At 37.7% G+C, this 26,125-nt stretch overlaps 1 protein-coding gene across 1 annotated transcript in view; it reads right to left on the reverse strand.

Moving 5' to 3' along the window:
* LOC150083280 (murinoglobulin-1-like) overlaps positions 1-26,125 on the reverse strand; it is an 892,685-nt gene that overhangs the window by 522,277 nt on the left and 344,283 nt on the right. Inside the window, exon 16 of the mRNA XM_090378459.1 lies at positions 7,271-7,443. Within this exon, the coding sequence (XP_090234585.1) occupies positions 7,271-7,443 (173 nt within the window). The remainder of the gene's footprint in view (positions 1-7,270; positions 7,444-26,125) is intronic.

Here is a 26,125-nt window from a genome sequence, read left to right on the forward strand (position 1 = left end):
ATTGATATACAGGAATTTTTCAAGCAGGGATAAGGAGGTGATTATCCCCTTGTATAAGGCCTTGAGTACTGTATACAGGTCTGGAGGCCTCATTTTAAGAAGGATGTAAAGCTGCTGGAATGAGTACAGAGAAGGGCAACAAGATTAGTTAATGGAACAAATGGTTGTTCTTATGAAGAAAGGCTTAAGTTTTGCAAATTACAGTGTCTGGAGACTAGGCACCTGCAAGGTGATCTGATTGAGGTGTATAAAGCTTTGAATGGTTTGAGCATGCTCAATGCTGATGGGATTCTTTCTCTTGCTCAGAATAATCACCTGAGAGGGCATAAATTTAAATTGAGGAAAGACAGTTATAGGATAGATGTGCTGAAGTTTGCCTTTAGCCAGTGGGTGGTTGATTGCTGCAACAAACTTCCATCTTCCAACTGTCATTGTAGAAGTTGATAGCTTAAATAGATTCAAGGCAGAACTAGACAAACATTTGGAGTGAGTGGATGGGAAATGAGAAGGGCGTGTGGAAAATGAGAAGGGTGTGTGTGTTTTCTTTTTCAGCTGATGCTATATAAGCTTGCTTTCTTGCATCATGTGCCTTTACTAATGCTAAAAGTAGATAATGAAATTTACCATTGACAAATGCAAAGTACTGCATATGGGTAGTAGTAACCTTAGAGAAATGTACGAACTGTGTAATACTATACTCAGGGTACTGGAGAATGAAAAAGAACTTCGGGATAATTGTGAAGTCAGATATGAGATTTTCTGAGCAGTGCAGACAGGCTGTCAGAGCGGGACATGGGGTATTGTCAATGATATACAGGAATTTTGCTAGCAAGGATAAGGAGGTGATTATCCCTTTGTATAAGGGGATCATTTTAGAAGAATGTAGAGCTGTTTGAGCATGTACAGAGAAGGGCAACAAGACTGGTGAGGGGAACAAAGGGGTGTGCTAACCAAGAAAGGCTTAGGTTCTGCAAACTGCTTTTGGAGACTAGGCACCAGCAAGGTGTATAAGACTTTGAATGGTTTGAGCAGGCCAATGCTGATGGGATCCTTCCTTTTGATCAGATTATGATTCTGAGGGGGCATAAACTCAAACTGGGGAAAGACAATTGTAGAATAGATGTGCAGAAATTTGCCTTATTATTATTATTAGCCATATGGTGCAAGGGAAGCCTGAGGCTTATGCTGCACCAGGCAAAAAAAAAAAAAATTTCTGAGTTACCCTGAGAGAGAGAGAGAGAGAGAGAGAGAGAGAGAGAGAGAGAGAGAGAGAGAGAGAGAGAGAGAAGAGAAGAATGATGATATCCAGCTCAGGATCCTGGGTGTGCCAAGCCCCTGGGGTCCTTTTTCAAAACCTTGCTTACCCAATCAGAAATTTCAGCTGAGCACTGAACTGGCAAAAGTAATTAATGAACAGGATACAGACAAAAAATCATTAAGGAAATGTGACCCTTTAGTGGCTGACTGCTGGAACAAACTTCCATTTGTCATTGTGAAGTTGATAGCTTAAAAAATAAATTCAAGGAAGAACTAGAGAAACATTTGGAGGGAATGGATGGATGAAATGGGAAGGTTTTTTTTTTTTTTTTGGCTGATGCTGTATAAGCTTGCTTCTGTATTATATTCCCCTACTAATGCTAAACACACTATTACTCTCAATTCTGTTTTCCCAGTGCTTATATCACACAAAACTGACTCAACATTGTAGTCAGTGACTAAGTCATCCAGATGCACTACCTTAGATTTAATATTCTTCTTAACTAAGCACATAACCTCTCCACCTATCCTGTCCCATATACATTGTCCTCCCCATATTCAAATTCAGCATAACTTATATCTTAGTGACACCATGTCTCTGCTATTCCTACAATGTCTGCAATTGATGACTTCATCAGCACTTCAAATTCATCAAATTTATTTACAATTCTCCTAGCATTAGTGTACATGCAAGTATGCATACATGTGTTCCTACCCTTAGTTAACCTAACACAGGCCCATGTATTCATTTTTTTCATGATGAACCACAGCAGGGCTTAAAACCAAGACTTCCAGGTTGCTGTGTACTAATAGCAGCAATGCATGAATCATTTTCAACTCTGGCCTGCGGTTCTGGTTAATACTCAATAATATCAGCAAATATTCTTGCACCCTTTTTATTTAGGCGTAAAAAGTCTCTGTAAAAACAGTCTCTCCTGTTAACAAGCAAAAAGCCACGCCGGGGAATATTCTACCCTGCAAGCCTTGCACGTTCTCTCCAGGACCAAATTAATTGAAAAGGCTCTCAACAAATACTCTCTCCAATTGTGTATGGGCAGAATTGCAGACACTTTCAAATTCAATCCTAACTCACAACTTTTTGCCTTGTAGTTCTTAAGTAAGTCCTTAGGTTTCCTACTCTCAACATCTTTAGTGCCAACATATACAACAATATTGCCTTTTGTGCCCTTAAATGATATCTGCTCAACATCATCTACTTTTTCCCCTCACAGATATACCCTGGTTCTATTCCACCTATCCTTTCACAACATATTTCCCATTTCCCTGACAATAGAGTCAATGGTAATAACTACCTCCTTTGGGACCAGTGCATTCTGCATTGGAGATTGCCACTATGCTGTCTGATGCACAATTTTGAGCTGTGGTATTGAGTTGGGCAGCTGAGAGTTTAGTGAGCCCCCATTTTAATTCCCTCAAGAGCATCTACCCTACTCTTCAAACTGATAAATGCTCATCAGAATGCTGAATTGGTGCCCGATTTCTTCATACTCTCTGCACCTAGCACACAAACAAAGACATCCTTCTTGGCCAGATCATGTCATCTTCTAGGAAGGTCTACAAACATTTGCACATTTTTTTAAGCTCTTATGAGTTTGAGAATCGCACCTTCAGTTCCCACTCTAGTCACAGCACTCTCACTTCTTTGTGTCCATTGCTTTTCTGCTATAGTCTGGGGCATCATTTCCATTTAAATACAATTCAATTGATTAACAACGAAAATTAATAAGATTAATAAATTTAGTTCATTAATTGACACTACTACATTAAACTAATAGGGTCCTAAATGCAGTGATATGTATTATAATATCTAGTTTTACATTATACCTTATGTTATCAAGTTCAAGATGTACATTTTACTCTGTCATAACAATCACAATGTTAAATTAGTTATATCCTTGCTAAAAAGTAAAAAATTCTTAGCTAAACTCAAAAAAGATATAAATCCAACAAGTGATTAGAACCTTCATGCTACTTATTTATCACAATTAACAGCCTACAATTCCTCTGCACTACTTCTTGCGTGCTACAATATTCACACCAAAATACCGATACAACAGCAGTATGAATAGCATTAGCATAGGCATATCATGCAAGAAAGCAAGCTTATACAGCATCAGCCAAAAAAGAAAACCCCTTCCCATTTTGCTTCAAATATTTGTCTAGTTCTGCCTTGAATTTATTTAAGCTGTCCACTTCTACAATGACAGATGGAAGTTTGTTCCAGATATCAGCCACACCCTGGCAAAAGGCAAATTTCCGCACATCTATTCTACAATTGTCTTACCTCAATTTGAATTTATGTCCCTTCATACGATTAATCTGGGCAAGAGGAAGAATCTCATCAGCATTGAGCTTGCTCAAACCATTCAAGGCCTTGTACACCTCAATCAGATCACCTTGCAGGTGCCTAGTCTCCAGACAGTGTAATTTGCATAACTTAAGCCTGTCTTCCTCAGAGTAACCCTTTGTTCCATTCACTAATCTTGTTGCCCTTCTCTGTACTCATTCCAGCAGCTTTACATCCTTCCTAAAACTGAGGTCTCCAGACCAGTATACAGTACTCAACGTGTGGCCTGACCATTGCCTTATACAAAGGGATAATCACCTCCTTATCCCTACTAGAAAAAATTCCTGTATATCATTGACAAGACACCATGAGCTACTCTTGCAGACCGTCTGCACTGCTCAGAAAACTTCATATCCGACTGCACAATAACCCCCAGGTCCTTTTCATTCTCTACCAACCTGAGTTTAGTACCACACAGTTGATACGTTACTCTGGGGTTACTGCTACCCATATGCAATACTTTACATTGGAAAATGTTAAACTTCAGATGCCACCTCTCAGCCCATCTACTCAACTTTTCTAGATCCTGTTGCAGTAGCCTACTGTCATTAGTGTCATTAACAACTGTGCCAACCTTCATATCGTCTGCAAACTTAGACATTAAGTCTGATATACCTTCATCAATATCATTAATAAATACAGAAAACAACAATGGATCCAACAATGAACCCTGGGGGGGGACTCCACTAATAACATTAGTACATGAAGAGCAGTGTCCATTGATTACCACTCTCTGTCTTCCCACTCAACCATCCCTTTATCCATAGCAGCAATTTGCCCCCAAAGCCACACTAAATAGTAAACATAAATAGTAAACTAAACAGTAAATCATAACTTACGAAATCCCTAGCTAAATTTAAAAATAAAATAACTAATGTGACTAAGACTATTTAAAGGATTTGTAAAACTCAATTCAATATGTTATTTAATCAAAAAGACGGTAAAAATTTCCAAAAAAAAAAAAAAAAAAAAACATCCATTTCCATGAGCTCAAAATTCTGCATGCCGACATTTATAATTTCATACTTGAAACTCCAAAATATGATTATATATTAGTATGATATACCATTCCTGTCAATGACCAGAGGAAGAACTTTATAACTTATTTTCCATTCAGAGCTGGACGGTTTAAAGTGGAATATCTAAGGCTCTGCCCCACCACTCAGATTTACTCTTGTTTTTATCTCACAAATATACAAAAATATAAAACCTGTATAAATATAATACAGTACTAATATTATACACCATCTGTTTACAAGACTAGAATTTCAAAAACCTCAATATTTTTAGTGGATCCATGTGAAATGCATAACTCTGTACTTTTGCACTACCCTGTTGGCTATGCCATGCCTGTCAACAGTAAGCAGTAAGTAAATTCCATGTAGGTGGCTGTGCATAGAAACTTCAGAAGTTTAAAACAAGTTTAAACAAATATATCTGCCACACAAGAAGAAACAACACAGCACAAAGCAGTATACCACACTTTTCCATATCAGAAAATCAGTTTTAACACTGGAAATCAAGAATTTCTCAGCATAACACATCATCAATAAGTAAAGTACATTAAAAAAATTGAGTGAATATTAATTTGATGTACATGGCGTGAAGTGAAAGCAATTACTTTTGTATAGTATTACAAAAGTATATTACTATATAAAAGTTGACTAATTTTTTAAAGGAAGATTTTTTGGAAGATGTGGAATGCAAACCCATTCTTTGATAAAACACAGAGAAGTCCATAAAAGTAAAATCTTGAAGTCAGGATTTGGACCACCACAATAAATTCATAACTGAGTTGGCCTTTCATTCAGGAATCCCATTAAGACATTGGCTATTTACCAAACTCCATCACTAAAGACGATAATCTTTAACAATGCAGTTTGATGCCCTCTCCCAACCTCAATTTGAATTTTCTGTTTCTGTCAAAGCTATTAAGTTACATTAGAGACAAGGCCATGTCAAGACTTTAAACTTCTTGATGCAAACAGAAAAATTCCATGAAAACATCTCAATAACTTATCTGCTACTTTTGTGAGTTTTGCATAAAATTTCCAGAAATTGTGTGCCTTTTAGATTTTTACAGAAAGTTTCATTCTTTCCTTTCAGATTGTGGTCAACTTTATGATATATGTTTCAAATATGGCCTATCAAGTTTGATATAAACTTTAATTTATTTATAGATCTACCAAGTTAACTGATATAGCATTAATTTTTTTTTTATGTGCATGGATTTTTGGAAAGCCAACTCTGTAATGGGTTTGCGTAATTTAGCATTTTTAAGAGAATAGAACCTTGTTTTGGAGCTCTGTGGCTCCTTCTTCCAAGATAAACTCATAAGTAAATGTTAAGTATTGTTCATTTGCAATGCATTATATTTCAGGCACATTTAATTTTTTTAATGGAAATTTCATTTTCTGTGGTTAATAGAAGTGAAAAGTAAAAGAAGAAAAAAGTAAATAACTAATTTACCTTTTTTCCAGTTAATTAATTATTAATTAAAGTGAAAGCAATTCAATACTCAAATACAACACTCAATTATTCATTTACACTGGAAAAAGTGAGGTAAGAATATGAGTATCATCTGAACATCTGCAGGAGTAACAAAGAAGCTCATATTAATATCTATAAAGAATTATAATTGCGATTTTATTAGTAAATTATGACAGAAACTTTAATTTTGTATAGATGGTTTCTAGCTATGCACTTTCGTGATGGTAGGACTATTAGTAACTCTGGGTATAATCCCTATATGCAAGTCTTGAATTACAGCACCTAGTATACTGGAGGTGACAACAAGGTGCAAACCAAAGCAAGCAGGGGTCAAGGCGTGGCACCCACACCACACAGAGGAATTCCATACCTCTGTGTTATTCCATACCTCTGTGTTACTAGGTGGTAGATGACACTCATCAACCAGTGAAATACTACCACTTTGCTTAGTGGAGGTCCTTGAAAGGGTGGAACCCATATTGTGGCTCCACAGCAAAGCTCCAGCAACCCCCTATTCCCATCTCTTCTATCATGCAGTATGATTTGTCGTTTTAAGGTTACGGTAAACATAATTCTTAAGAAACAAATTTTCTGACAGAATCACAATTATTAGTTGATTCAACCACTGCTCATCTCAGTTGTCCTAATTATTCGCTGTAGGATTCCTTTCACTTCAAAGATAGTTATGTGTGCAAAATGTCCACTCTAATTTGGAATCTCCTCTTTTCAATCTTCTCTGGCTTAAAATTGCTCTCTACATTCTGTCAAATAAACCTGTTGCCTCTATCATTCTCCCACCTCCACTAATCACATGGAATGTTTTGCCATACTCTTTTTGAAACATCACATTCCCCAATCCAACTTTCCTAATGGCCAGGTAATTTTTCTTGGTGATTTTAATGTTTTCTGGAACAATCTCCCTTCAACCTTATTTCCTGAAAATTATGATCTACAGAAATTCAAGTTTAATGTCAGTAAATATCTTTTTTTTATTTTCTCAACCTTCAACCCATGCACGGTACTAAGCACTATATGTTCCAATTCCTCTCATGTTTTTGGTTTTCATAAAAATAAAAAAATTACTAATTTATGTATAACACATAAAAAAATTCGCAAACTGTACAAATTTACGGTTATAAATATTGATGTACTCACTTCAAAGGCCATAAGGGTATCAACATGGTAAGAAGAGAATTCATACCACATTGGAATCACCGATCTCTTCTTTCGGCGATCAATAATGACAGGAATTATGTCCTCACGTTGAACATCGGGATTAACAGTGGAGGTAATATCAGGCTTTGGGGTCAAAAGTGGGTTTTCAGTTTCTGTTAATCAAATGCAATATTTTTAGATACATTACTGCTATGCAAAATACAATATTTATAGATAAAGTAATCTTAATTTTTCAGGAGTATTACAAATGACTAATTTTCTCACCAACCTTTAATTCTCATAACAAATTAAACAAATAAAAGAATATTCTCTGCTTCTTTGTAACAATGAAGGGACCTTACAATGAATGTTAGAGTTGTCAACATGTATTTACTGACTATTTACTTACTATTACAGTTGTCAGGATGTATTTATTGCGTAATAAAATTTGTAAATAATTGTATTAGGTTGTAACACAATAATTGTGTTACAACCTTCCAACTTAACAACCTTCATTCATATGTATTTCCTATTAGATAGTATGAATCAGAGCTGTAATACTCAATATGTTCTATGTTGATAATGATATTTGTAAAATAATAAGAGGAGTTTACCTCAAGATCGTACGTAGAACACTTCCGTATGATACCCTCCAGAAATTAAAACGGAAAAAACGAAAAAAAATCGACAACTTACCAGTACATTAGAGTAAAATATAAATAATATTAAATAATCAATTTAACACAATTCAAATCAATTTAAAACAATTAAAAATCAAATTAATGCAATTAAAAGAATCTAACGAAAATATATAAAACGATTTTCCTTCCTGAAGCTGACGATGCTTTTTGACCGTATGTCATGATCACAGGAATGAAAATACCAAATAGGGGTGAGCATGGAACTGAAATAGGTATTATTTGTCTTCGTGCATGCGCGTAAAACACCACGAATCGGAGATTAGATATGGGCAGCAAACATTAACAGAATTCTCATGTAATTTAATTTCGATGGTTTCTGCAATTAATAGTCTCGTATAATTACGTTGAACATTAAGTATTTTGGCCTCGTTAAATAAAAAGGTATTTTTTTTCATTAATGGCATAAAAGGCTAATTCTGACGCTGCTACACGAGAAGCACGAACTGAGGCTTCATGTCAATATTAAGAGAAAATCGCATCGAACCTTGGTAAGATGAGTCGCAATCACCGCAAGAAATGTTGTATACCAGATCATTAATTTGTGTTGCGAACGCGCAAAGAACCAAGCGATTGTTCAGTATAGTGTGTAACTTCTGTATTGGCCTGGCTATAATTTTAAATTCAGTATCTTTAAAGAATCTGTTAAGCTGTTTGTGCCACTGTTCAACATATGGGACAGAAATAAAGAATTTTTTGATATTACTATTGTTGATTGGTGTAGCATTTTGTACCCTATCCTTAATGTCAGAGATCTATCTCTCAACGATTGAGCATATACATTTGACACCTTTTCAACCCCATATCACATACTATGGGAGGTATTTAGACAATGTTCTAGATATTACTGATAGTAGTACTATCCAAGACATTTTACATTCGTTTAATAATATTCATTCTAGACTCAAATTTATATTGGAAAGGGAGGATACGGATACAAAGTCATTAAACTTTCTAAATTTCACGCTTACCCAGGACTAGAATAAAATACAATTTAGCATCTATCGAAAACCTACAAACACCAGTATGCTTCTACATTATAATAGCTATCACCCATTCACCTACAAAAGATCGATTATCTTTAATCGATTTCTAAATGCCTATAAATATTCAATGACGGAATCTGCTTTGGACTCAGAAATACAAATATTAACTAGCAGGTTCTTAAACAGGGGTTATTCCATTGCCACAATAAACCGAATTAGAGTACAGGCTAATGATAGGATACAAAATACTACACCAATCAACAATAGTAACAATTCTATTAACAATTCTACATGCCATAATAATGTTATGACATGTAGAATATGACAACAAAGTGTATTGCTCAATGGAAAATTTCAACCCAACTAGGCTGAGTGTTTTGTGCCATTTGTCTATCTTCCTTATGGCTTGATTTCCTTGCTATGTTTTCCTAGAAGAAATCCACAGGTTCTTAATCGCCTTCTTTTCCTTTTCAATGAGGTCAGTCAATCCCCACCTTCTTCTTTAGGGGCAATGGTAAGTGTCTTGACAGCCGGCTTTGGGTGGTGTTGGTGTATCATAGTCATCATTATTCTAGTCAGTCTCATAATCTCCTCCAGCTCTGTGTTGGTCCAATGTATAATCTGGAAGAAGAACATCAGTAATGGGACAGCATAAGTGTTTATGGCTGTGACCATGTTCCCACCATTCAGCTTGGATTTTAGCAGGCAGTCAGGCAGGCCTTGATCTCCTTGTGTTCTAACTAGTGAGCTTTGATCATCCTCAGATATCTGTATGTCTCTCCCTCTGTTATGGCTTCAATCTGTTTTCCGGTCTTCGTTTGGTAGTTTCATCTGACTGGATGTCAGTGATGAATTCTTTGGTGATCCAGAGTAACTGTTGGAGTTTTTTCTTGGTTGTTGCATACAGTTTGATGTCATCTATGTACATCAGGAGAGAGAGGGTGTACAGGTTCTTCCTCCCTTCTTTTAGGCTATCAATATGTGCTGTTATTGAGCATGGTGGATAGTGGGTTGGGTGGATAGTCAGGGAGATTCCTCTTCTGATGGGTATCGGTCTGGTCATGATGTTCTCAAATTTGATCGTGGAACTCTATTTTGCCATGGTTTCTTCTAGGAAGTGTGTCAGTGTTGGGCTGACTTTGTAGATCTTCAGTGTCTCTGTCAGACAGCGAAGATCTACTCAAAGACAATGTGGGCTGTGTATAAGTTGCAGTGCTTCTTGTAGCCTTGCTCCATAACTGCAGCATCAATGGTCAATTGCTCCTTACATCCTCTACTCATCTGCTTACATCCCTGGAAGAAAGCTGTTATTAAGCTTCTAATCAAAAACCCCAGCAAACCACCACACCTACTGGAGTCATATCGACCCATTGCTTTGCTCTCTGTGTTGAGCAAGGCAACTCCTCCAAGAAAGAAAAGTATTACAACTTGGCAAAACTTCCAGCGCCAAACCAATATGGTTTCAGGTCACAAAGAAGCACAACTGATGCACTAGAAAACATTGCTCTGGAACTTCAAACTGTCAAAGCAAATATTTGCTGCTTATCACAGAAAATATGTGCAGAATTCATATTGAATTGGAACTTCTTGATGAGAAATAAACAAGATGAGGCTAAACTCTTCTAAATGTATTCTTCAAAATAAGGTTGATTCTTCAAAACCTCAGTTGATTTTGCTGAGGCGTTCAACACCCTTTGGTAGCCGAGTGTTCTCACATGGCTGAAGAGGGCGGAACTGCCCCAAAACCTATATTCTTGCATCAAAAGCTACCTCTCAAATAGAAGAGTTGTCGTTAAGATACCCTTTGCCAAACTTGAATGACAAATACATAGGGGTTGCCTGCAGGGCTCTGTGCTTGGGCCTCTCCTCTGGAACTATGTTCTGGATGAATTTCTGGCCATGGATCTGGGGATGTCCGAGTGCAGGCCTTTGCAGACGATCTCAACTAGCTTATAGTTGGAAACTCTAGGGCACAGATTGAAACTGCTGCCAACAGTGCCCTGACTCTGTTCTGCAACACCGGACCAAGCCACATTGTCTACAAAAATCACCGATCAAAACTCAATTCATCTGCTAAAAGGGTACCTTGCCCCAATGAGACAGCTGCTAATCAAAATACAGGACAAAACCATTAAACTAATGCCCGAGGTAAAATATATGGGCATCACCCTGGACAGAAGCCTCACATTCCTACCACACCTAAAAAATCTACAGAAGAAAATAAAAACATACACAGCGATGATAAATAGAGTGGCAAGAAAAGACTGGAGGCTGAAGAGGTGCACCCTTGCCCTCTTATACAAAGCTGATTCATCCCTGCAGTGACTTATGCCTCTGGATTCGGGTACAACAAAGCTACGACTGTGGTAAATTCTAGAAACCTTCTCACTATCCAAAGACCAGCACTACTCACCATGACAAGAACTTTCCACACAGTCTCCACCCCAGCACTTCAAGTGATGACAGAAAGCCTGCCTCTTGGTCTGGAGGTGGTTCGAGCTGCAATGAATTTCCAGCTTGGTCAGGGCAAAAGCACCACATACAAAGAGTTCACCACAGATCCTGAAAGCAACAGAGCAAATGAAAAGAAGTGGCTTCTAGCTTACCTCCATTGGATATGGCAACAATGCTGGTCTCAAACAACAACGGGACAAATAACAAAAAAATTCATCCCTGAGATAAATAAAGTCTATCCAATGCTACCGGCCTGGTTTTCCCCAGGTCTTCATGTTACATATCTGATGACAAGACATGGCACCATCAGAAGTAAACTGGCCACCTTCTGACTAGTGGACAACCCACTGTGTTCCTGCGGGTCCCCTGAGACCTGGGACTACATGGTGCACAAATGCCAACGCTACAAGGACCTCAGATTAGTATTAATCACCAAGATTCAATTCATCCGAAGAAATAATGAACACCACCTTCTGGAGATGCCGAGACTTATAGAGCCTTCTCAGACTTTGCCATATATGCCAAGCGACAAACTTTATCACAACCACCAAACCCCAACTAGGAAAGTGGCAAAATAAATGACAACAAAAGGAATTACCAACATAGGAGAAAGTGAAAACAACAAAATGACACAACCACAACCACAAAATGACACAACCCAGGGAGCTGTACACAGCGTGTCTTATAACCCCATAAAATTCTTGCTAGATGCTCAGTAAGGCCCGGATAGTAGGGGATGTATGCGGTGGCTACCGGAACGAACGGGAGCATAAGTGGCTAGAGGGTTTACAGATTGGCTCATCCAGTAAGAATACCATGAATACCATGAAACAGAGGTATGCGCATACATCCTATTTTCGAAGCAATTGTCCTAAGTACAGATGAACAATTTTGTTTTCCACGTACCCGAGCCATTTCCGCTTCCGGTTCAACCCATGCGCCGAGGGAACCATGTGGAGAAATACCACGTGTGGAGGTACCGTGAGCCTATTATATAAGGAGGTGTTGCAGGATGTCTTATTACTGTTGAGGAAGGGAGCTGACTCTCTCGAAAGCTTCGGGTTTTTTAGCGCTTTAATCTTTATATTTTAGCATATTTTATAGTAAATGACTTTATTATAGTTTTAGCATTCCGTAATATACAGCCACCAGTTTATTGTAAATTATACAATTTGTTTTTTTGATATTTATTTGTAAAAAACTTTAGTTACAGTAAAATTCATTTAATAGTTAGCGTATGAGTTCCCTTATTTCCTAGACATGAATTTTCCCGACCTCAGAGGCCTCTTTCAGGATCTTCTACAACACGGTTTCGCTCTAACACGATTGATAAATTGCGGCAATCCTCATACAATATGGTACTTATATAACATGGTTAGAGAATTTTGGTAAACCTCGAATAACAGGGTATTTTTGAGCTTTTGTTCGGGGGAAACCCTGCTATTATGTTGGATGTAATTTTTCAACAATTCCACTCTTTTTGAATCCCTGCTGTTGACTCGCTAGTCAAAAAAATTTATTGAGAAATCCCTGTATTTATTTTCTTGGGAAATCCCCGTGTTACATTCTATACTGTTGAACCTGTGGAAAAATCTAGATTTCAAAGTTTTATTACTATTGGATAGTACACCAAACCATCCAAAAGATTTAAGTCATACAAACATTGAAATTATGTTCCTACCACCACCAACTGTATTAGGTTAATACAACTTCTTTCGTTCAGCCATTAGATCATAGTATTATATTCACCTTTAAAACTCATTACATCAGAAAATGGTTACAATGGATTTTGGAAAAAATTGATTCTGAATCTATTGAAGTAATGGAGGCATAGAAACATTTGTCAATTGTGGACTGTATCAGAATCATAGCTTTATCACTGAAAGAAGTAAAACCATCAACGTTAAATGCATGTGGAAAAATGTATGGCCAAAGACAGTTCATTCGGGAAAATGGTCGAACCGGCAGAAAAGGGAATTGGTGCAGTAGTAGAACTTGCTACATCAGTAGGAGGGGAAGGTTTTGATGATATGACTACTGAAGCCCTTGTGGGTAGCACAATTGATAGAATCGTCCTTCACTCCACACCGAGTGGAAAAGACCCGAGTTTGAATCCCATCAATGATGGGAGGAATTTTTATGGGTATTTTTCACATGGCTGAGTTAGTCGGTGAGGATAGCATGGTTTTCTCTCCAGAAACTCAGGTTTTTTGTCTAGGAAAACATAAAATCAACCTCAGGACACACGTAATTTATAGACAATTATACACAGAGTAACATTGCCTTAGTTGCCTATGCTCCTAAAAAAATAGAAAAAAATACGATTACTGAAGACATTCAAGAATTACTGGTAGAAAAAGAGGCTGGCGAAGCAGATTTGGTGGAAATGGCATTGGAGGTGAAACCAAATCAATTCAGAGGATGATAGCGCAGATGAATATTCTAAACTTCCAAATTTTACACTGAAAAGCACACGGGAAGGCATAAAGTTAGCTGAGCAATTAGAATCTTTTTTTTTTTAAATGCAGATTCTTGAATGAAAAGAGCCTAAAATTCAAAAGGGAGCTTCAAAAATGCTTAGTTCCATACGATGAAATTCACGAAGATTTATCAAGCAAAAGTAAACAGACCCAGATTACTGATTTTTTAAAAAGAGTAGAAGATACATGAAATCTAGAATGGCATATTTTTGTTAGTTCCGTTAACATTTTGTTAACAAAATAGTGTATTTTTGTTAGCTTTTGGAACGTAACCCCCCCTTTTGTACTTTTTCTTAGTCCCGTATAGCATGGTTTCGCACAACACGACATTTTATAGGAACCTAACTAATGTGTTATACGAGGGTTACCTGTATCTAATACTTCCTTAAAGTTATTTAAACTAGCTTGTTCCAACAATCAATTACTCTCTGGCTGACAAGTTTTTTCACATCTATCCTACAACCCTCCTTTTTTCAATTTGAGTTTATGTTCCCTTGTGTGCATTATCTGAGAAAGAGCTAGCAAAGCACCATCATTACTCAATCCATTTAAAGTCTTAAACATTTCAATCAGGTCCCCCTCACAAGACCTAGTTTCCAAGCATTGCAATTTGCAAAACTAAAGCTTCTTGTGATTACAGTACTCCTTAAGCCCTCCTCTACACTTATTCCAAGATATCTTTCTTTAAATGAGGCTTCCACACTTGTATGCAGTACTCAAATTGCAGCCTAACCACTGCCTTATACAATGGGAAAATCATCTCCTTGTTGCTACTGGTAAAATTCCTGTATATTATTGACAGAACCAGAACCTCATGAGCTGTCCTAGCAATGTGTCAACACTGCTCATTTACCCCCACCCACCACCACTAGATTAACATACCAATTGGTATGTTATTCTGGAATTACTGCTTCCATATGGAATACCCTGGATTTTTCAAGGTTAAACCTCAATTATTATTATGAAAGGAAGCAAGCTTATAGAGCATCCAAAAAAATATATATACTTACCTCATCTGTCCATCCCATCTAATAACAAGCCTAATTCTTCCTTAAATTTATTCCAACTACCCACTTCCCTAGTACCAGATGGTAGTTTGTTCTAACAATCAATTACTCTCTGTCTGAAAGCAAATTTTCTGGGAAAATTTTCTTTTAGCCAATCTTTCTATCCTGCAGCCATTGTTTTTTTTTTTTAATTTGAGTTATTATTATTATTAGTAATAATAATAATATTAATTTATACTCCGCATGACCACCAGGTCAGGGGAATTTACAATAAATGAATCAATACAAATGTTAATCATATTTAGCAGGAGCTTGAACCCCAGTCCACTCAAAGAGTGTGTGCAACTGCACTCGTGCCCCTGACCACTCGGCTACGTCAGGCCTAAGTAGTAGTAGAAACAGAAATGAAAAAAGAAAGAAAGAAAGAAAGCTTATACAGCATCAGCCAAAAAAAAAAAAAAAAGCGCAAACACTTCCCATTTCACCTATCCATTCCCCTTTTAACAATGTATGGGAGTTTGTTCCAACAATCAACCACCATCTGGTTGAAGATCAATTTACACACATCCAAACTGCAAGAATCCTTCCTCAATTTGAATTTATGCAACCTCACATGTATAGTCTGAGCAAGGCGAAGAATTCCATTACCATTGAACACTGCCATCAGACCCTAAACACTCCACAATCAGATTTCCTTGCAAGTGACTAGTTTCCAGATGGTAAAATTTGCAAAACTGAAGCCTTTCATGGTAAGAGCACCCTTTCACTCTCCTCACCTTGTTACTCTTCTCTTCACCCAGGTGCCTCCGAAGCCAGGTGGGCAGGACCAGCAGCGCGTAGCACACGCTTCTTGATTAGACCGAGGTTCGAGCCCGTGACCACCAAATACGGAGGATGTGGAAAGGTCAGGGAATGACCACCACATATCCCCGGAGCAATATGGCCTTAGTTGCTAATGCTCCTAAAAACCAAATAACCACCACACCACATCAATATCCTTCCTAAACTGAGGCTTTGAGACCTGTATGCAGTATACAAGATGTGGCCCAATCATTGTCTTATGCAATGAGATAATCAGCTACTCATTTCTACTGCATATTTGTCAATGATATGCAGGAGCAAAACTCCTGCATATCATTGACAAAACTCCATGAGCTATACTGGCAGCCTGTCTGCACTGCTCAGAGAACTTCATATCTAATTGCAAAATTATCCCCACATGTTTTTTCAGTGTAGTACCACACAGTGCTTAATCTGGGATTATTGCTACCCATATACAATAACTTGCATTTGTCAATGTTAAAATTCAACTGCCATTTCTCAACACATCTTACTAATTTTTCTAGATCTTGTTGCCATAGCTTACCCTGATTACTGTCATTAACCATCATGGCAACCTTTCTATCATCTGCAAACTTAGATATTAAGTCTTCAATATCTATAATAAACAGATACTGATTGAAGAAAACAACAATGGGCCAACATTCAATCTATCTGCACTGCAAAGAGAACTTCATATCTGACTGCAAAATTACCTCCAAGTCATTTTCATTCTCCATTGTCCTGAGTGTGGTATACCACACAGTTGGTTTGTGTTAATATGAGATTATTTCTCTCTATATGAAGTAACTTGCATTTGCATATATTACACTTTAATTGCTATTTCTCAGCACATCTGCCTAAGTCTAGATCTTGTTACAGTAGCATACTCTAATTACCTATAATTTGCAAACTTAGACATTAAGCCTGATGTGCCTTTATCAATATCATTAATAAATACAGAAAAAAATAACAGTGGGCCCAGCACTGAACCTTGGGGCATCCACTAATAACAGAGAGCGATGTCCAATGATAACCACTCACTGTCTTCTCCCACTCAACCATCCCATTATACATAGCAGCAACTTGCTCTTAATGATACACAACTCAAATTTGTACAGCAATCTTTTATGTGCAACAGTATTAAAAGCTTTTACGAAATCCAAGTAATAAAAATATGTAAAAATTATTTTTACATATTGCTAATGTTTTGTAATTACTAACAGCTCCCTTTGATACATTTGCACATATCAAGTTCATAGGGAACAGCCCTTAATCCAGGAATGCTCTCAGAATCATGGTCAAGCGTTTGCTTACCTCTTTTGCTGCCTCCTTTATGTTTATCACAAACTCATTGCGCTCTCCACTGGAATTTGACTCACTTCTGGCATCTATATCCCTTAAAAATTCCTGATACGTGAACATAAATGCAAAATATCCATTGAGTTTGTTTGCAACTTGAGCAGAATTATCAATAGTTAACCCAATCATATATAGGAAACCAATGTGATTCAACCTCTTCCTTCTACTGGTAACATAAGTAAAGGAGCCTTTGCTGCTTTTCTTTGCATTTTTGGCCAGAGACTTCTCATAGTGTGCCTTAGCTTGTCCAACTTCCATTTTATTTGATTGTAGACTAGTTTATATCACAGGCTTCATTGTGTGTATGTTCCACTTAACCTCCTCATGCTCTTTGCAACAAACGTTCACAAAGTGGCATCCCCTATGGCTGTATGATGTCTAGTAGCAGTAGCTTTGCAAAAAGTAACACAATCAACACAGTCCTGATTCATGAGAGCTGCTGTTTTAGGTTATGTCACGTACTACAGGCTCACATGTGGTGAGTATGGGATTGGCACACCCAGGATCCTGAGCTGGATATCATTATTCTTCTCTTTCTTCGTGATTCCCTTCTACTTTTCTCTCTCTCTCTCACACACACACACACACACACACACACCCGGGAATTTTTTTTTTGGCTGGTGCAACATAAGCCTCAGGCTTCCTTGCACCATATAGCTAATAATAATAATAATAAATTTGTACTGTTATAAAGTATAGCTTATAGGCCTCTTGTGACACATTATAATGCTATAAAACTACACAGAAAACCGCCAAGTACCACGTATATCAATACTATAACAATGGCAGCAGAATAGGAACATTCTTTTAGGAACAAATGGCTAAAAATTCAAAAGTCCTTATCAATATAATACAGTAGCAACAGAAGTCAACTGTGGTTTCTTAAGAAATTACAACAGTCAAGTAACAAACAAATTCAAAAACTTTATCAGATAATCACAAATAATAGCTACACTGCTAATTTCAAATCAAAAGTTACAAAATAAAAAACAATAATTTTTGACTTTTGATTTAAAATGAGTATCTTTTTCAAGCATTGATTAAGTCTAAATTCTCTAGTTACTGTTTAGATCCCTAGATTTAATAAATATATGTTAATTACATGCAGTGAAGAGAATATACGCTTTGCAACAATATTTATTGCGAGTGTTCTTTCATAAGTTGAGCTGGATATCATCATCCTTCTCTTTCTTAGTAATTCCTCTCTCTCTCTCTCTCTCTCTCTCTCTCTCAGGGTAACTTGGGAAAATTTTTTGGCTGGTCCAGCATAAGCCTCAGGCTTCCTTGCATCATATGGCTTATAATAATAATAACATTATTAGAAATAATATCATTATTATTATAAGCTATTATTATTATTATAAGCTATTATTATTATTATAAGCTATTATTATTATTATTATTATTTCTATTAATAATAGAAATAATAATAATAATAATTTGAAGAAACACATAAAATCTAAGGAAATGCATCCAGTTGACATGGGTGGACATAAACACTAGGAAAGAGAAAATGAGAGTAGGAGTGTCTTATAAGTCTAATGACTATGATGAGTACAATTAACAATTGTGCAGAGAAATAGTGGACCAGTAAATCAGAATGTCTTGTAATGGGGGGTTTTAACTTAACAGATTTTGACTGGAACTTGTGGATTGGTCACTCGCACACTAGCAAGACTTTTGTGGATTTATTGGAGGATTGTTTCCTACAGCAACATGTTCGAGGGACAAACAGACAACCTTGGTCTGATTATCAGCAATGATTATTCATGCATTAAGAATTTGCAGATAAAGAAACCACTGGGTGACAGTGATCACAGTTTACTGATGTGAGATTTACTTAAAGATGTAACTACCATCAAGGGTAAAGGAAAGGGTTTTTGTTTTCGTAAAGGTGACTACAGCGGTCTCAGACAGTTTTTAAATTCTATACAGTGGGATCAACTGATGATGTTTAAAACAGTGAATTCTAAATGGGAAGCCTTCAAGGAATTAATCTTGGAAGCTACTAGACTTTTCATACCAACTAAGAAATAGACCTAAACAGACGGCGCCTCTGTAGCCAGGTGGGCAGGAGCAGCAGTGCGTAGCACATGATTCTTAATTAGACCGGGGTTCCAGCCCATGATCACCAAATACAGAGGATGTGGAAAGGTCAGGGAATGACTACCGCATATCCCCGGAGCAATATGGCCTTAGTTGCTAATGCTCCTAAAAAACCAAATAACAACAACTTAAATAGACCACAATTTAGACCTGAATGGATGTCTGATGAAGTAATGAGGCTCGTGGCAGAGAAGAGAAATGATCGGGATGGATATAAATTATCGGATGACACAAGAAGTCTATGGCAGATATAAGCTAGTCTGTAATCAAGTCACAAAGGAGATTATGCAAATGAAAGCTGATTACGAGAAATCCTTGGCAAAGGATGCAAAAAAAAAAACAACAAAGACTTCTTTACTTATGTAAACTCTAGAAGGGGATGAATCAGATTGGTTCACTTGATGGTGGTGGTTCGACTGTTGATGATCCTGCTGAGATAGCTGACAAACTGAATGAATATTTTGCATATACATTCACACATGAGGAATTCTGTAAGGAAGGGGAGGACAGAAGTTTACCAAACTTTAACAGGGAACTAAATGATTTTGCAATAATGGAGAGCAAAGTGGAGAAGAAATTGTTGAAGTTAAACATAAAAAAGACACCTGGGGCAGATGAAATCTATCCAATTATATTGAAGGAGGCAGCAAGGGAAGTAAGCAAACCCTTAGCCATAATTATGAGAGCATCCTTAGATTCAGGGGAGGTCCCCCATATACTGTAGATATGCAAATGTATCTCCAATTCACAAAGGGGATTAAAAGGGTGACCCAAATAATTATAGACCTCTTAGTTTAACTTCTGTTCTGGGGAAAATAATGGAACGACTGGTTAAAGAAGTGATGCAGGATCACCTAGACAAGACATCAGTAATAGTTCAGACACAGCATAGGTTTGTTAAGGGGAAGTTTTGTCTCACCAATTTGATTGAATACTATGATGTGGCCACAAAGAAACTGGATGCAAAAAATAATTTTGATATCATATACTCGGATTTCAGGAATGCTTTTGATACTGTTGCACATGGAAGACTGCTGTACAAATTGCAGTGGTATGGCAATAAGGGCAAGTTACTGCAATGGACAAAGGGATGGGTGAGTGGGAGATGGCAGAGAGTGGTAATAAATGGACACTGCTCTACGTGGACTAATGTTATTAGTGGAGCCCCCCAGGATCAGTGCTGGGCCCATTGTTGTTTTGTGAATTAATTAATAATAATATCGATGAAGGTATATCAGGCTTAATGTCCAAATTTGCAGATGATACAAAGGTTGGCAGGGTTATTAATGATAGTAAAGAGAGTATGCCACTGCAACAGGATCTAGAAAAGTTAGGCAGATGGGCTGAGAAGTGGCAACTGAAGTTTAATATTGACAAATGCAAAGTACTGTGAATGAGTAGCAGTAACACAAGAAAAACATTCCAACTGTGTAGTACTATACTCAGGTAGGTGGAGAATGAAAAAGACCAGGGGGTAATTGTGCAGTTGGATATAAAGCTCTCTGAGCAGTGCAGACAGGCTGCCAGAGCAGGTCATGGAGTTTTGTCAATGATATATGAGAATTTTGCTATGAGAGACAAGATGGTGATTATATCTTTGTATAAGGCAATGGTCAGGCCGCACCTTGAGTACTGCATATAGGTCTGGAGGCCTCATTTTAGGTAGGTAGTTGTTGTTGTTGTTATTTGGTTTTTAGGAGCATATAGGGCCATATTGCACCGGGATATACGGTGGTCATTCCCTGACCTTTCCGCATCATCCGTATTTGGTGGTGACGGGCTCGAACCCCGGTCTAATCAAGAAGCGTATGCTACTCACTGCTCCTGCCCACCTGGCTACGGAGGCGCCTATTTTAGGAAGGACATAGAATTGCTAGAATGAATACAGAGAAGGGCAACAAGATTGGTGAGAGGAACAAAGTGGTTCTCTTACCAAGAGAGGCTTAAATTCTGCAAGTTGCAGTATCTGGAGACCAGGCACCTGCAAAGTGATCTGATTGAGGTGTATAAGGCCTTGAATGGTTTGAGCAGGCTCAATGCTGATGCGATACTTCTGTTTGCTCAGATTAAGAACCCAAGGGGTCATGGATTCAAACTGAGGAAAAAACAATTGTAGAATAAATGCGCAGAAGTTTGCCTTTAGCCAGCGGGTAGTTGATTGCTGGAACAGACTTCCATCTGTTGTTGTGGAAGTTGATAACTTAAATAAATTTAAGGCTGAACTAGAGAAACATTTTGAATGACCGGATGGGTGAAATGGGAAGGGTTTTTTATGGCTGATGCTCTATAAGCTTGCTTTCTTGCATCATATGCCTCAACTAATGCTAATGCTAATTAGCATTAGTTGAAGCATATGATGCAAGAAATATTACTGGCCCAGATAAACATGTATCAGAATCTAGATGACTCCGCAATCACCAAATGAATGTGAAAAAGGCACAATGAGCTGAGGGGAATTATACTATGATACTAAACGAAATAGCAGAGCAGATTGCCAAGTTCCTATCTATTAGTATGTGTTATGCATCTCAGGTGAAGTCTAAACAGATTGGAGATGTGCAATGTCCCTACAATTTTTGAAAGGTGGGGGTAATCACAAATCTGTGATCATCCTGATTACCCTGAGGTATAATCACAAGCCCATAAATTCAATCTCTGTTGCAGATAAAGTTATGGAATTTGTGATTATGGACGTACTGTGTTGTTCATCTGGACAGAAATGGAATTATACAAGAAACAAAGCATGGGCAGGTTGGAGAAAAATAAACCTCTAGCTAAATGTAAAAAATTACTAAACTGTTCTCATAAGCTATGATGAAGCCATCAAAAAGGAAGCTGATGCAAAAAATAATTTTTACATAAAGCATATTTAGATTCTGGCATTTGAACCATCCCACAAGAATATCTTTTGTTAAAATTGAAATGAAGTGCCACTGGTGGGAACATATTACCACAGATAAAAAGTTAATTAAATGATAGGAAAGTACAGAGGATAGTTATAAACAGCCACCAATAAGAAAATCAGGGTCTCAAGGTAGGTTTCATGGGGTTTAGTACAATATCACTTGTACTTTTTAATTTATGTTAATGACATTATGAAGGTACAACAGGTTGTAAAATTTTTCTGATACAAAGGTTGGTAAATGACAATAATGAAGGTGTGCTACTTCAACAAGACTTAGAAAAATTATTCCATTGGCTGAAAAATAGAAGTTAAAATACAGAATTGCGAAATATAAGGAAATATTAAAAAGGTTGTCTTATTACTTAAAAAACAACAAACTTAGGATTTTTGATAAAAGAAAATATTTAGGAGATATTGCACAATCCAAAATTAATTCTCTTGAGGGTATAAACAAGCTGCTAGAATAGCACTAGTATTTTATCTATGATATACAGAAATCTTGCTAGTAGCCATAAAGATATAATAATTCCATTTACCCACATAAAGCTTTGCGAGGCCACATCTTGAATATTGTATACATCTTGAATACTGTATACATTTAGAGCCATCATTTCAGGCAAGTTGTTGCGCTGGAAGAACATGTGAAAGTTGTATTCATTGGCACTAATGATATTAAGAGTAGGAGACCGGTGGAATTACTTAACAAGTACAGGTCACTGTTGAAAAAAAAACCGTGAATTAGGGTTGAATTTGAAAGTGTCTGCAATTCTGCCCAGACACGATAGGAGGGGGTTTATATGATGAGAGCCCTGTCGATCAATTCGGTCCTGGAAAGGTTGTGCAAGGCTCAAGGGGTAGAATTTTTTTCAGCCTGGCTGTGCTTGTTAACAGGAGAGACTGCTTCTACAGGGATGGGATACACTTAAATAGAAAGAGTGTTTGCTGATGCTATCGAGGCAGTGTTAGGTGGGTCGGAAAACTGCTAGATTGGGGGGATACAAGGACTAATAGATTAACAGTAGCCACTGGCAGAGGTGAAAGTGATTCTTGCACTGCTTCTATTGGAATGAGCAGCAGCCTGGAAAATAAGATGCGGGATATTTCAGAGACTGCTGGGAATCATTGGGGTACAAGTAAACACATGGGTTCTGTTAGGGTAGCTAAGAAAAAGAACAGGTGCATGTATACTTGCGTGTACACCAATGTTAGGAGTTTGATAAATAAATTTGATGAATTTGAGGTATTGCTCAACGAATCAAAGGCGGATATTGTTGGGATATCAGAGACGTAGTGTCACACAGATATAAGTAATGCAGAACTGGAATTTGGGGAGTACAACGTCTACAGAAAGGATAGACAGGATAGGAAGGGAGAAGGGGTTATGCTATTAGTTAAGAAACACATAAAATCCAATGAAGTGAAGCCAGTCGACATCGCTGGACAGTGCAGTGTCGAGTCAGTTTGGTGTGACATAAGCACTGGGAGATCAAAATTGAGAGTAGGAGTGTGCTATAGGCCTAATGACTCTGATGAGTATAATAAGAAACTGTACAGGGAAATAGAGTGGGCCAGTAAATCAGAGAGTCTTATAATGGAAGATTTTAATTTCCCAGATATTGACTGGAATTTGTGGGTTAGTCACTCACACACTAGCAAGTCTTTTGTGGATTTATTGGATGATTGTTTTCTAAATCAACATATCCGGGAGTCAACTAGAAGGAGCAATACTCTTGATTTGATTATCAGTAGTGATTCTTCATGCATTAAGAATCTGCAGATACGGGAACCACTAGATGGCAGTGATCACAGTGTGCTGAAGTGTGATTTACTCAATGAGGTAACTACCATCAGGGGTAAAGGGAAGTGTTATTGCTTTCGTAAAGGCGACTACGATGGTCTGAGACAGTACTTAAAGTCTATACAGTGGGACCAACTGATGATGTTACCAACAGCAAACTCAAAATGGGAAGCATTCAAAGAACTCATCTTGGAAGCTAATAGGCTTTACATACCAACTAAGAAATATTGTTCAAGGTTCAGGCCTAAATGGATGTCAGATGAACTAATGAGACATATGGCAGAGAAGAAAAATGCATGGGATACATATAAATTAACATGTGACACAGAAGCCTATGATAGATACAAGTTGTTCTGTAACCAAGTTACAAAGGAGGTTAGGCAGGCGAAGGCAGATTACGAGAAATCTTTGGCAAGGGATGCAAAGAAAAACAGCAAGGAGTTCTTTACTTATGTAAACTCTGGAAGGAAGGGGATGAATCAGATTGGTCCGCTTGATATCGATGGTTCAACTGTTCATGATCCTGCTCAGGTAGCTAACAAACTAAATCAATATTTTGCATCTACATTCACACATGAGGGGATATTCAGGAAGGGGAATGCCATAGATGAAGTAAATACTGGCAGTGAGCTAGATGATCTTGCAATAATTGAGAGTAAAGTGGAGGAGAAATTGTTGAAGATAAATACAGGAAAGGCACCTGAGGTGGATGGGATCTATCCAGTTATATTAAAGGAGGCAGCAAAGGAAGTAAGCAATCCGTTAGCCATAATTATGAGAGCTTCCTTGGACTCAGGGGAGGTACCCATAGACTGGAGATGTGCAAATGTAACCCGAATTCACAAAGGAGGATCACAGGCTGACACAAGTAATTATAGACCTGTGAGTTTAACTTCTGTTCCAGGAAAATTAATGGAAGCACTGGTTAAAGAAGCACTACAGGATCATCTTGACAAGAATTCAGTTATAGCTCAGACACAGCATGGTTTTGTTAAGGGAAGGTCTTGCCTGACCAATTTGATTGGATACAATGATGTAGTCACAAAAGAATTGGATGCAGGGAATAACTTTAATATTATATATTTCGATCTTAGAAAGGCTTTTGATACTGTTGCACATGGAAGACTGCTGCACAAATTGGAGCAGTATGGCATTGGTGGCAAATTGTTGCTATGGATAAAGGGATGGTTGAGTGGCAGAAGACAGAGTGGTAATTAATGGACACTGCTCATCGTGGACTAATGTTATTAGTGGAGTCCCTCAGGGTTCAGTGTCGGGTCCATTGTTGTTTTCTGTATTTATAAATGATATTGATGATGGTATATCAAGCTTAATGTCCAAGTCTGCAGGCGATACAAAGATTGGCAGGTTGTTAAGGATGATACTGATGCTATGCTGCTGCAACAGGCTCTGGAAAGGTTGAGCAGATGGGCTGAGAGGTTGCAAATGAAGTTTAACATTGACAAATGTAAAGTACTACATAATGGAAACAGCAACCCCAGAGCAATGTATCAACACTGTGTTACTACACTGACAGTGGTAGAGAATGAAAAGGACCTGGGGGTAATTGTGCAGGCAGATATGAAGTTCTCTGAGCAGTGCAGATGGGCTGCAAGAGTAGCTCATGGTGTCTTATCAATGATATATAGGAATTTTACTAGCAGGGATATAGAGGTGATTATTCCCTTGTATAAGGCAATGGTCAGGCCGCACCTTGAGTACTGTATACAGGTCTGGAGGCCTCATTTCAAGAAGGATGTAGAGCTGCTGGAATGAGTACAGAGAAGGGCAACAAGGTTAGTGAATGGAACGAATGGTTGCTCTTATGAAGAAATGCTGAAGTTTTGCAAATTACAGTGTCTGGAGACTCGGCACCTGCGAGGTGATCTGATTGAGGTGTATAAAGCCTTGAATGGTATGAGCATGCTCAATGCCAATGGGATACTGCTTCTTGCTCAGAATAATCACCTGAGGGGGCATAAATTCAAATTGAGGAAAGACAGATGTAGGATAGATGTGCAGAAATTTGCCTTTAGCCAGCGGGCGGTTGGTTGGTGGAATGGACTTCCATCCCTTGTTGTGGAAGTTGATAGCCTAAATAAATTTAAGGCTCAGCTGGACAGGTATTTTGAACGAATGTAGGGGTGAAGTGGAAGGGTTTTTTTTTTTTTTTTTTGGCTGATGCTGCATAAGCTTGCTTTCTTGCATCATATGCCTCTACTAATGCTAATGACAACTAA

The sequence above is a fragment of the Mastigoproctus giganteus genome, chromosome 7 (assembly GCF_048544385.1).
Source record: "Mastigoproctus giganteus isolate SK-2022 chromosome 7, ASM4854438v1, whole genome shotgun sequence".
In the NCBI taxonomy this organism is placed as follows: Eukaryota; Metazoa; Arthropoda; class Arachnida; order Uropygi; family Thelyphonidae; genus Mastigoproctus; species Mastigoproctus giganteus.